Source organism: Spermophilus citellus, assembly GCF_964194105.1.
Source record: "Spermophilus citellus genome assembly, chromosome: 6".
NCBI lineage: Eukaryota > Metazoa > Chordata > Mammalia > Rodentia > Sciuridae > Spermophilus > Spermophilus citellus.
Window position 1 is genome coordinate 78,391,781 of NC_138187.1, and position 12,038 is coordinate 78,403,818.

General features: G+C 34.0%; 1 protein-coding gene across 11 annotated transcripts in view; it reads left to right on the forward strand.

Annotated features, from left to right (window-relative positions):
• The window catches only part of MLLT10 (MLLT10 histone lysine methyltransferase DOT1L cofactor), a 199,945-nt gene that overhangs the window by 83,376 nt on the left and 104,531 nt on the right, over positions 1 to 12,038 (forward strand). For 10 of the 11 annotated variants that reach the window (XR_014022418.1, XM_081297164.1, XM_081297155.1 and 7 more), the window contains one exon: positions 1,150 to 1,245. The exons of the other annotated variant lie outside the window; for it this stretch is intronic. Coding sequence is in view for 9 of the 10 variants with exons in the window: in XM_081297164.1 (XP_081153290.1) it covers positions 1,150 to 1,245 (96 nt within the window). In the remaining variant the exon portion in view is untranslated. The remainder of the gene's footprint in view (positions 1 to 1,149; positions 1,246 to 12,038) is intronic. 11 annotated transcript variants of the gene reach the window in all.

The following is a 12,038-nucleotide window of genomic DNA, read 5'->3' on the forward strand; positions in this document are numbered from 1 at the left end:
ATAGTATTATGTTGTACAGGTTTATAGTCTAGAAAGTATGGGCTATACCATATAGCCTAGGTGTGTAGGAAACTGTACCATCTAGGTTTGTGTAAGAGTACTCTGTCTGATATTTGTACAATGAGAAAATCACTTAATAGCATATTCCCTAGAATGTATCCAGTTTTTCAGTGACACATGACTGTACCTAAAGGTTTATCTCTATTATTTGATGTGAAGGCTTTGATTTAATGACTGATAAAAATTAACGAACTGTTCAAGAGAAATTTTGAGATTGTAAAATTGAAAATTTTGCTTCTGGGTATTAAGCCATGCTGGAATCTTTATTTTCTAAATGAGGTGTGGTACAGATAAAAATATAAAAATAATGAAATGGATTTTGAAGTTTGTACAAATAGAATTTTCTCATTGCTAGTTATTGACAGAAAGTTATCCCATTTGCTAGTTGGGAAAGAAGTCTGTTTAATAATTTAATAAGATCATAAATTATTTGCATAGATCATTTCTTTTATGGTCATTTTTATCTAGTTTAAACTAATTATAGTCTCAATAATTTTTAAACACCCCAAATAAGTTTTGCCTTTGTACTTTATTATGCAGTTGTGTAAATATTTTAATTTTATTTAAATGTATAATGCTTTTAGTAATGCTTTGAAAAATGCATGGGTCTAATACTGACATTTCCTTTACTTTTTTCTTAATGAACTGTAAAGATAAGTTTCTAGAAAACCATATTGCTTAATACTGGAAGTATAAGATTAAAAGCTTCTTGCTTTAGTAGTGGCATAAAGTAACTCTTCAAATATTTACTTTTCTATTCTTCTAGTCTTGGCATCCTTCTTTAACAATGGCATTTTCTCTTTTGATTGAAATATATATTTTTAAGACAGACATTGAAAATAGGTAATCTATTTTCACACAACTTAATAAATATACAAAAATATGGCATTAATGTTAAATTTGGGGTTAGTTTTTTCTTTATAACAATGGATGATGTCTAAACTGGATTATATAAATTGAAATAGTGACTTTTAAAAAACTTTACCAGACATTTAAAATATTTTACACTTGAATTAGTTTAAATCTAACAAAAATTATTTAAAATTTTTATATACATATACACATATGTATATATATTTTCTTTTTTAGAAAAAGAGCAAACGGGGATCAAATAGGTCATATGATCAAAGTTTAAGTGATTCTTCCTCTCACTCTCAGGATAAACATCATGAGAAAGAGAAAAAAGTAAGTGGATTTGTTGTTGCTAAATATGTAGCACATCAATTTAATAAAAAATTTTTGTTTATTTAGATAAGATTCTGATGCCTAAATTGAGACATTGAAATACAGAAAATTTTTGACAAATGAAAGAGTATTAAAACCAAAGAATAGGCTTAAAATAATGCCATATTTGTGAATATGGTTTTACCCATTGTGACTGAAAATTTAAAGTGCAACTTGATTGAAAGCATGAGAGTGATTTCTTGCATGTGTTAACTGTGGTCTTGTGAAATCTTTAGGTGACTTCAGCAATAATACTTTGTTGCTATATATCATTAACTGATTACTTCACATGTAAGTAATTATCTCATCAGGTTTTCTCTTTTATAATAGAACAGATCTGAAGTCTTGTATATTCTTGGGTGGTTTTTCTTTTTTTAGTCGTGCTAATGGTTTATTATTTTTTTCTAATGGCCAAATGTTACACTATTTGTTTGAGAATATTTTGTCTTTTAATTGAAATGCTAAAATCTTGCCTAAATACTAATCTGTCTTCTGACTTGTCTTCTGCATATATTTTACTTAGGTTAAAGGATATAGTTAATTTTTAACAAACTAAAAATGAATATTGTAGAATTATCATACTTGATTTATGATTCTTTTAGGAACATATTGCCAGTGTATTATTTATTAATTGTTTGAATGGAAGGAGGCTAGAAAGTGCATCTTAAATAGAAAAGAGTATTCTTATATAGTTGATATAAATTAGTTTTTGAAAATATTTCGGCACATCACAACATTTTCACATTTTTAAATAATTAGGATTTGGGGCATGCTAATGTATAATTATTTAAATACCTTTTGGTTCAAGTTTTGTTTGTGCCTTTTTTGAGGTAAACATTTAAAATTTTTCAGTATTCAGTATTAGGATTAGATTTCCTGTTAGGATTAAAATAATAAATATAACTTTATGTTTAAGTTTAGGACAGTTATTATGTATGTATGTATGTGTATATGTATGTATATATAAATACATATATTTGATTTTAGGCAGCAAGTACACATTTATCTTGACTTTGTTATGGAACTGTTTTTGTGATAATGTTGCAATAGTGGGGATCTATCTTGTGTCTGTCGTTTGAATTGCCAATTAAAAATGGCAGGGTTGGTTTAATTAGTAAATTTAGTAAGAGACACCATGAGATTTTATTTAAGCTTTTAAGATCATGATTTGCACATTCTTAGGTAGGACTCATTATAAAGTGTGAAGAAGGAAATTTCATCTTTAATGATCTTGTTAAGTTGTCTAGGCTTGCCTTGAACTTGAGTTCAGTTTATTTCAGCTTCCTCCATTGCTGGGACTACAGGCTTGGGCCACCAGTACTCATTGCCCAATACGTTTACTATTACTGGTATATTATTAAAGATACCGTAATTCAGGAACAACCAGATGGCAAAGATACATATGACAATTTATGGGGGAAGTATGTAGAGCTTCCATGTCCTGTCATAATGTGTAACCCTCTTAGTGCCTCCAAATATTCACCAGCCTGGAAGCTGTCTAAACCCCACTGTTTTTAAGTTTTTTAAATAGAGGTCTCATGCTATCACCTTATTGATTAAGTCATTGGTCATTAGTCATTGGATTCAATCTCTAGTATCTCTCCTCTTCCCAGGGGCCCAGGGGTAGGACTGAAATTTCCAATACATGGTTGGATTTTCTGGTGATCATCCAACCAATAAGAGTCATTAGCATAAAAAAGAATCATTAGCATGAACTCAAATGTGGTTGAAAGGAGGCATATAATAATGAATAACAAATGTATTTCTCTTATCCCTAATATTCAGGGATTAGAAGGTTTTTAGAAAAGCTCTGTACCAGGAGCTTAGGGCAGAGATCAAATAAATATTTCCTGTTTTATATGTCACAACTGCAAAATAGAATTTTATTTTTCTTAAGTAGCAAAGTGGTATATAAAATTAACAGTTTCTTTGACTGTAGTAGAAATCACTAGAAATATATTTTAGTGATCTTTTATAAGGAAGTCATCTCTGTTGTTCCATACTTGTTAAAATGTTTTAAAAGAACCAACTTTACTTGTAAACCACTTCAATTTGAAGCTATTAAAAAACACTTTTTAAGAATGATTAAGCTCCCTTGGGTTGTGGCTCAGTGGTAGAGCGTTTGCTTAGCATACATGAGGAACTAGGTTTGATCCCTGGCACCACATAAAAATAAAGACAAATAAAATAAAGGTATTGTGTCCATCTACAACTAAAAAATTTTTTTTTAAAAAAGAATGATTAAGCTGCCATCATTATGTAAAACTATAATGCACCAATAAAAACATGGGAAAAAAGCAATGTTTGCAAATTTAAAAAATGATTAAGCTATTTTTTCATGGGAAGGCTAAAGGACTATTAGTCAGTAACTTACAGTAACTCATGGTAGTTAGAAGAAAATGGAGTTATTCTAACTTAAATTTCCTGTTCTTATGTTTAAAGAAGCTCTGCCACAGAACTAAGTTCGGGAAGGGTTCAGAAATGTTAAGAATTTATTTCTAAAGGATAAGTATCATTATTTGGAAATGAGCGTTTATTTATTTCATTGATAATCTTGTAGCAGTTCATTTCGTCTTCAGACTAATCTTTCTATTCCCCATCGTCAGTTAATCCATGTTGTGTCAGAAGTGTAGTATTAGTTTATAGAAAAAGTCACCATTAGTGATTGTATTACAGATGCTCCTCTACTCCAGGTGGGGCTACATTCCAGCAAGCTTGTTGTAAGTTGAAAAGTCAAGAGTACATTTGATGTACCTAATGGTGAACATCACAGTTTAGGGGTACACAGTATAGTATACTGTATAGTTTATGCTTGTGGTTGTAGAGTTGGCTGGGTGTTGCTACTTGCTGACTTTGCCCAGGATGGCCAGATAAAATTGTATCTCATATTGCTAGCCAAGAAAAGCTCAAAATTCAGAATTCAAAGTATGTTTTTTTTTTTTTAACTGAGTATTGCTTTTGTGAAATGAGTATTGTGAAAAGATTTTGTACCAGTTTAAAAATCACAGGTTGGACCATCTTAAGTTGGGGACTGTCTATTTGTATAAATGCACTCAGTTCCAAATATATATGCCAGAAATCCATCTGTGCCCTTTTACAATGAGATGGGATTTATCTTCTACCCTTACTTGTCCTTAATTCCAGTTTGTTGTTAACAACTGGCAACAGATATAGACACCTTTTCCATCATAAACTCTGTTATGGTGAAGGTTTGTGGCTTTTTGATTAGTGTTTTGTGCACCTGGAAGATTGATTGATTGGATATCTCTTTTAGGGTTACTAATCTCTTTGGAGAGAATTAGACTAATTTCTTCTGTAACCCGGAGAAATAAGACTCAATCAATGCATTGTCATTACTACTCTATGTCCCTTTAAAAGTTTTCAGCTTTGAGAGTCACCTGGCACCTGTTTCTTATTTTGTGTTCTTACTCTTTTGAAATCTTGCACTCAAGATGAAGCTTTCAACTTCTGCATATGTAGAGAGCTAAGAAAGGGCAGAACTTAAAACACTTTAGAATGTCCAGGGTGTGTTTGGAAAGGCCAAAATGAGATGAGATGACTGCTTAGCTAAGAAGGGCCTGATTCATGAAGAGTTTTTTTTTGTTAAATAAGCAGTTTTATTTGGCAAAATCATCATTCATGGAAAACTGCAGCTCAAAAGCGCAGGGAGGTCTGTGAGTCCTCAAAGTGTGTGCTACAGTTTACTGCAGTAAGCCTGCAGGATAGGGCTGGGGATGTAGCTCAAGCGGTAACGCGCGAGTCTGGCATGCAAGGGGCGCTGGGTTCGATCCTCAGCACCACGTAAAAATAAAGATGTTGTGTCCACTGAAAACTGAAAAATAAATATTAAAAAAATTCTCTCTCTCTCTCTCTTTCTCTCCCCCCCCACCCCCAAGGGAAAAAAAAAAACAAAGATGCAGGATAGCTGATATAAGACTAAATAGAATACCGAAGTAAGCCACTAGTAGCCTCCAAAATTTTGCGTTCACTTAAGGTATTTTGTTTCCTTTTTAATGGTGCGAGCCTGGAGAAAACAGTTTTTCTTTGCCAGAGGAATTTGGCATTGTGAATTCTTCCCATAGAGTTTACTTGTTGATTAGGTCTTTGAATTTTATTGTGTGTGTGTGTTTCTTATCAGCCAACACTGCTGGCATAGGTGTGATTATATCACAGATCTGATTTTCCGACAAATAGTGATGGTTTTGGAAATCAGAAGATGAGGCATTTGCACTAAATTCTTGACATAGCTATTTGCCTCAGATGGCAAGGGAGTTTAGGTTCTTCTGTGAGAATACTTGAGACATATTGGAGTCTTTGCCACTTGGTGTGATCTGATATTGACCCTTAGGTAGAAGTGGTATGACAGAGGCATTAGAATGTCCAAAGACAACCTACTTACCAAGTACCTTCAGTCTGTGCAATGGATTTAATCATGCATTTGGTACTATAAGAGCAATAACTAATCATGGTGGTAATTCACCATAAGTGTTCAGTTTCTCTTAGCCTTTTTTGTTCCTATTGGTTCTGCAGGGCTTCTGTGTTGAGATACTGAATCTCTTAATACCTCTGCTGCCTTTACATCCTTTTCCAAAGTTGTGGCTTTCCTTTGTTCTCCTGGAATTCTATATTGCTTCTGTTAGACCACCCAGGAAAGGGATATGGTTTGATGAATGATTTATATATCCCACTAGTACTTCTGTATGTGATGCTCTTCTCATTTGGGGATAAAGATGTGCATTTGACATAACAGTAGTCAAAACTTTTCCTGTAAAGAACCACATAGTAAATATTTTGGGCTCTGTAGGCCGTGTATAGTCTTTGTCACATATTTTTTGCATTTTTTTGGTAAAGAATCCTTTATTTTTTGGTACCAGGGATTGAACCCAGGGGTAGTTAATGACTGAGCCATATCCCCTGCCTTTTTAATTTTTAAACAGTGTCTCACTAAGTTGCTAAGGCTGGCTTTGAACTTGCCTCAACTTTCCAAGCTGTTGGGATTATAGGTCTGCATCACCACGCCTGGCCTTTAAATGTATTTTCTGATATTCAGTCTATAATCATCTCTTCAATTTCTTCTCATCACCATATGATAAAATTCTATTTATTTCCTGGTTGGCCATAAAATATCTCACATTTTGCTACTCATTACTATAGATTTCCCTCAAATCTTATAGTTGGCTTCACGACCCTTACTCTTCTTCCAGAGAGCAGTGTCTTTAACAGCATCACATTCTCGTCAACAAACTGTCCAACTGTGAAAGAGGCATAACATTTACTCTTCTTGTGAGATATTTAGTTGGGACACAGGAGAATTCTGGGTCAGAGATGAAGGATAATTAATTACTTAAAACAAAGAAATAGCCAGAGTATCAACATGTTTGCACCATTCTCCAAGGCCTAATTCATAGAGCAACAACAGAAAAAGGGCCAGATGACATTTTCTCATGCTTAAAGGTGAAAACATGGCTGCTTGTTGCACCTGTGGTAGACACAGTATTTTCTGAGCCTATTCACTATATAAACAACCCTGAAAAGACGGTTTAGAATTATGGACAGTAATGCTTCACTTGAAAGACACACAGAAATGATTTGTTATGTAGAGTTGTCTCCGAACCCAGTATAATTCAAATTAAAGTTGGTTTTATACCATGTTTACTTTTTATTCACTGCTAAGTTCAAAATAGGCATTCTTGATTGACAGTTTTCCTCCAAGATATAAATCAGGGACTTAAATTTCTTCTCTTTTGTGACTCTGTCTTCTTTAAAATATTGCTTTCATGACTACTGTGCTCATTTGTATTAAATAAATCAGTGTGGCCACTAAATAGCTGGGGCTATTAAGGACTGGATCTAGAAGTGTCATACAGTGGCCACATGTAACTGCACAGAAAGCTTGAAAATGTCTGTTTATATTCCAAATAAGAAGAAGTGAGATTGGTGAATAACTGTTCTTTCTACCTCATTTAGCTCATTCTTTTTGTAAACCATATATAATTATAGAGAATTAAACAAGGGCAGAGCATTTGTAAAATTAAAGTTATAAAACAAAAAAACCCACTCAAGATACCACCATCAGAAATAGCCATCATTACTGCTAAGTAAACATTCCAGATTTTCTGTGCATAGATAGATAAAAGCTATAGTTAGATAAAAGTTATTTTTGTCAAAATGAGCTAAATGGAAGTAAAACTGGTATTATTGAACTTCAAATAAAATTTCCTTACAGAAAACATAATTCCTTAAAGATATCTTTACGTTTAATAGTAGAAATTACAAAACAAACGAGACATTGAAGATGTAAGACTATCTTATTTTAATTTGGTTGCTTTTATGCCCCACACCCCCTTTAGTTGTAAATGGACACAATATCTTTTTATGTATTTATTTTTATGTGGTACTGAGGATTGAACCCAGTGCCTCATGCATGGGAGGCAAGTGTTTTACCAGTGAGCTACAGCCCCAGCCCTGCTTTTAGCTCTTAATGGAATTCTCAAATCAGAGGGGCTTAGAGTGGCTAAAGCAATTGCAAGTTTATTATTTTGTCCAAGTTTAGAGATTAGGATTTTCTAAAGATTGGTTAATGTTTACCTTTTTTTTTTTTTTTCCTTTTGGTACTGGGGATTGAACCCAAGGGCGCTACATCCCCAAGCCCTTTTAGCTGTTCTGTTATTAAGTTGCTCAGGACTTCACTAAATTGCCAAGTTTGGACTCAAACTAGTGATCTTCCTGTCTTAGCCTCCTCAGTCACTGGGGTTGCTGGTATTAGCCTCCATGCCTAGCCCAAGATGGGTTAATTTAACAATAGCCAGTTCAGCAGTGACAGGGCATTGTTGACTTTTTTGGGTGATTCTTTTGGCTTTTTCAGTCCTCACTGCAGGTTACTGAAGTTTTTCAAAGCTTATGGCCTAACACTTGAATATCTAAAGCCAGGGAGATGAGAACCTTTTTAAGAGTGAGGTGAATATTTCCAGCTGTCTCCATGAATACAATTTTTCTTCTGTTTTATTGTGCTGACTTAAACACATCCCAGCCCTAAAGCAGTCAAAGGCTAAATAGACCCGATCTATCTTACTGGCCATGTTCACTTCAGGGCTGGGAAGTAAGACTACATTTATTAGAACATAGGGGAAAGATCATGATTTTTGTGAGAGTCAGGGACTGTCAACAAGGGAGGGGTTCTGCATGTTAGTTACTGTTTGGTGTCAAACTATTATGTTTTGTTTTCATTGAATGCTTTAAATTCTGTATCGACCTCCTGCTATGAAAGGCCGCCTGTGTCCATTTCACTTTTCTTGCTGTCCAGTCTGTATGTTTTAAAAGATATTTTATGTTAAAATTTTCCCATAAAAAATTCTGTGATATCCTTTTTTAACCATAATCTTCTGAGTATGGTGGGCATTCTGTGTTTAGATTTATTTGCTAGGTGTTTACTTCCAGTCCTATGCCACAGCTCCTCCAATAAGTTCTTTCTTTCATATCTTACGTTGGCTGAATTTTGCTTTTAAGTATCATTTTGAAAGAAGTTGTTAGGACCTGTATTCTCTTGAGTTTTCCATAATAAGGAGTCTTCTTGCTTAGTTTTTCAGCTGTATCTTGGCTATATATAGAATCAGTAGATCACAATTTCCAAGACAATGGGCCTGGAATATTGCTGTTGCTTTGGAATTGATTACAGATACACCTTCCTATCCCTTTCCCTCTTGCCTTCTTCCATCAGTTTGGGTGTTAAATATAAAAGAAGTTTTAGAATTCTTTTTCAATTTGTACAGTTCTATGTTTGATTATATCTTCTATTCCCCCTTATTGGATTCTACTACAGGGACAAAAGTTATCTTTATGTTTGATTATCTTTGTTTTCTGTAGTTTTTTTAATAGTTTTTTTTTTTTTTTTTTTTTTAAATAGGGTGATTGAGCTCAGAGCCTCATGCAGGTTAGACAAGTGCTCTGCCACTGAGGTACATTTCTAGCACCCCCACCCCCACTCCATGTCTTTTTTTTTTTCTTTTGGCAGTGTTGGGGATTGAGCCCAAGGCATTGTGCATGCAAGGCAATTGCTGTAGTACTGAAATACACTCCACCTCCATGGTCCATTATTATTTTTGATGCAGGGTCAACTATGCTACTCAGCCTGGCCTTCAAGTTGGGATCTTGCCTCAGTCTCCTTAGTAGCTGGGTTTGAAAGCATGCATCACAACACCTGGCTTGTTTTGTTTTCTTTATATTTTCATTATTGTGATTATTTCAAGTCTTTTAGTAGCGGTTTTTTTTTTTTTTTTTTTTTTTTAGTTTCAACAATGTGTCGGTCGTCTTTTCCTTGCCATTTCTCTTGTATTTAGTAATTCTATAATGTTTTATTCATTACTTTGGTTCTGTAATCCTTTTTATTATCATCTCATTCTTGAATATTTTTGGGGGGGGGGTTTCCTGGGGAGTGAACTCAGGGGCACTCAACCACTGAGCCACATCCCCAGCCCTATTTTGTATTTTATTTAGAGGCAGGGTTTCACTGAATTGCTTAGCGCTTCACTTTTGCTGAAGCTGTCTTTGAACTCAAAATACTCCTGCCTTAGCCTCTTGAGCCTTTGGGATTACAGGTGTGCTCCACCAAGCCCTGCTCATTCTTGAGTTTTCTGTGTGAATTCATTTTCCAAGTAAGTTTTAATTATTGTGGGGCAGTTTTGAGAAATATCTTTATTAAAGATGATTTAAATTTGCTCCTAGGTTGTAATTTTTGGGATATATATAACTTATGTGTACATACATCTATATATGTATATTTTTTAAAGTTTAGGTTTTATTTTTCACTACAGCACTTGGGATTTAACCCAGAGCCTTGTGCATACTAGGCAAGAACTCTACCACTGAGCCACATCTTCTACCTGATTTTTACTATTTTATGTTTTTTTGTATTACGTTTTGGCTACACTCTGTTTGCCATGCAGCTTTGTTTCATCTTGCTCTTTTTGGACATTTGCTTCACTTCACTAAAATTTTGGTGATTTTTTTTTTTTTTTTGGAAAATTTTCACTGTTTTTGAGACGAGGTTTGAAAGTGAAGTGTTTTGCAATTTTTCTGCAGGTAGAGAATGGGATACAACATAAAAGCTCACCTTTGGGCAATGTGCAGTTTTTTTTTTTTTTTTTTTTTTTTGTAGAATTCCAGACAAATTCTCCTTTCTAGGAGCAGCACAATTCATAATAATAAATTATGGAATCAACACAGGTTCCTGTCAATAAATAAATTGGATTCCAAGTGGTATCTCTAATTAATATGGAGGAATACCCTTGCACTTATTCACAGCCTCAATCCTTGATCCTTTACTTTGAAAGAGTCAGCACCTCTTACTTATCCTCCCCTTAACCTCAGGTTTTCCTGTTTCTCTCCTGAACCTAATACAGTACTAACTACTCTTTTTAGTCAGAAAAAGTTAAATAGGTAGGAAAACAAAGGTGAGATTGATTCTTTCCAGTTTTGGGAGTCTGGTTATTTTCTTAAAAAATTGGGAAATTAGAGACAGGATTAAAAACTGAATCATGTGGTTAAGCCAAAGGCAGTTTCCAATGTTTTCTAAAAATTGTTTATATCACTCTTTGACACTTTTTGTGTAACACATTATTATCTCCCTTGCTTCCAGTTTTTGGTTGCATGTTGGTTGATTTGGTTGGCTCTTTTTACTGTTTTTTGTTCATCCAAAAAAAAAAAAAAAATTGTAATGTTGGAAGAATTTGTGATTTCAAAGTACTTAACATAAGACTCATGTTTTACAAGAGATTGGTTTACTGTATTTTAAAGGACATTTCATATTTTTCAATGAAGGCACACTTTCCTTACTCAATTTCAACATAAAGAATTGAGGTGTTTAAAAATAGCTCACATGTATTTTTTTTTCTTATTTTGTGGCCAAGTATTAATTTCTAATATTGGGCTTGCTATTGAACTCTTATTGTCAAGTAGTGATAATGAAATTCTTTTTTCTGTGTTAGGAAACCTCTGCTAATTTAAGATAGAGTGTGTCTCCCCCCCCCCCCCAACAAGTAATCTTCAGCACAATAGTGCTTTCTTTCTAGGAATCACTGCCCCAAGCTTTTCTATTAGTGGTTTACTGACTAAATGTATATTGTTTAAAACTCTGAGACTTCTAATTCTTAGCCAAGGATTTACAAGTATTTACTACTTTTTTTTGGGGGGTGCACTACTGGGGATTGAACACAGAGGTGCTCTACCACTGAGCTACATCCCCAGCCCTTGTTATTTTTATTTTATTTTATTTTTTAATTTTGAGACTGGGTCTTGATAAGTTGCTTAGGTTGACCTTGAAGTTGGTAATTCTCCCAAAATTTTGGGAGGATTTGGTCAGCTTCCCAAATTGTTGGGATTACAGATATAAACCACCATGCCTAGCTTTAGGAATGCTTCTGGAACACACTCTCTCTCTCTCTCTCTCTCTCTCTCTCTCTCTCTCTAATATATAATTTTTTTAAACCTGTTTTGTTTGAACCATGGAAACAGAGAGATGTAAATGCTGCTGTGTTTATTTCTTTATTTGAAACTATTTAGTAATCTTAACTGTTGCTGCAGTTGCCTCTTTTCATTCCTTCTTGCATTCCCATACTGTTTGTATTTTCTGCTCTAAAATTTCTCATTCTGGGTACTCTACTTTTTTAAAAAAATATTTTAAAATTGTTGATAGATTTTCATTCATTCATTTATTTATATGTGGTGCTGAGGATCAAACCCAGTGCCTCACACATGCC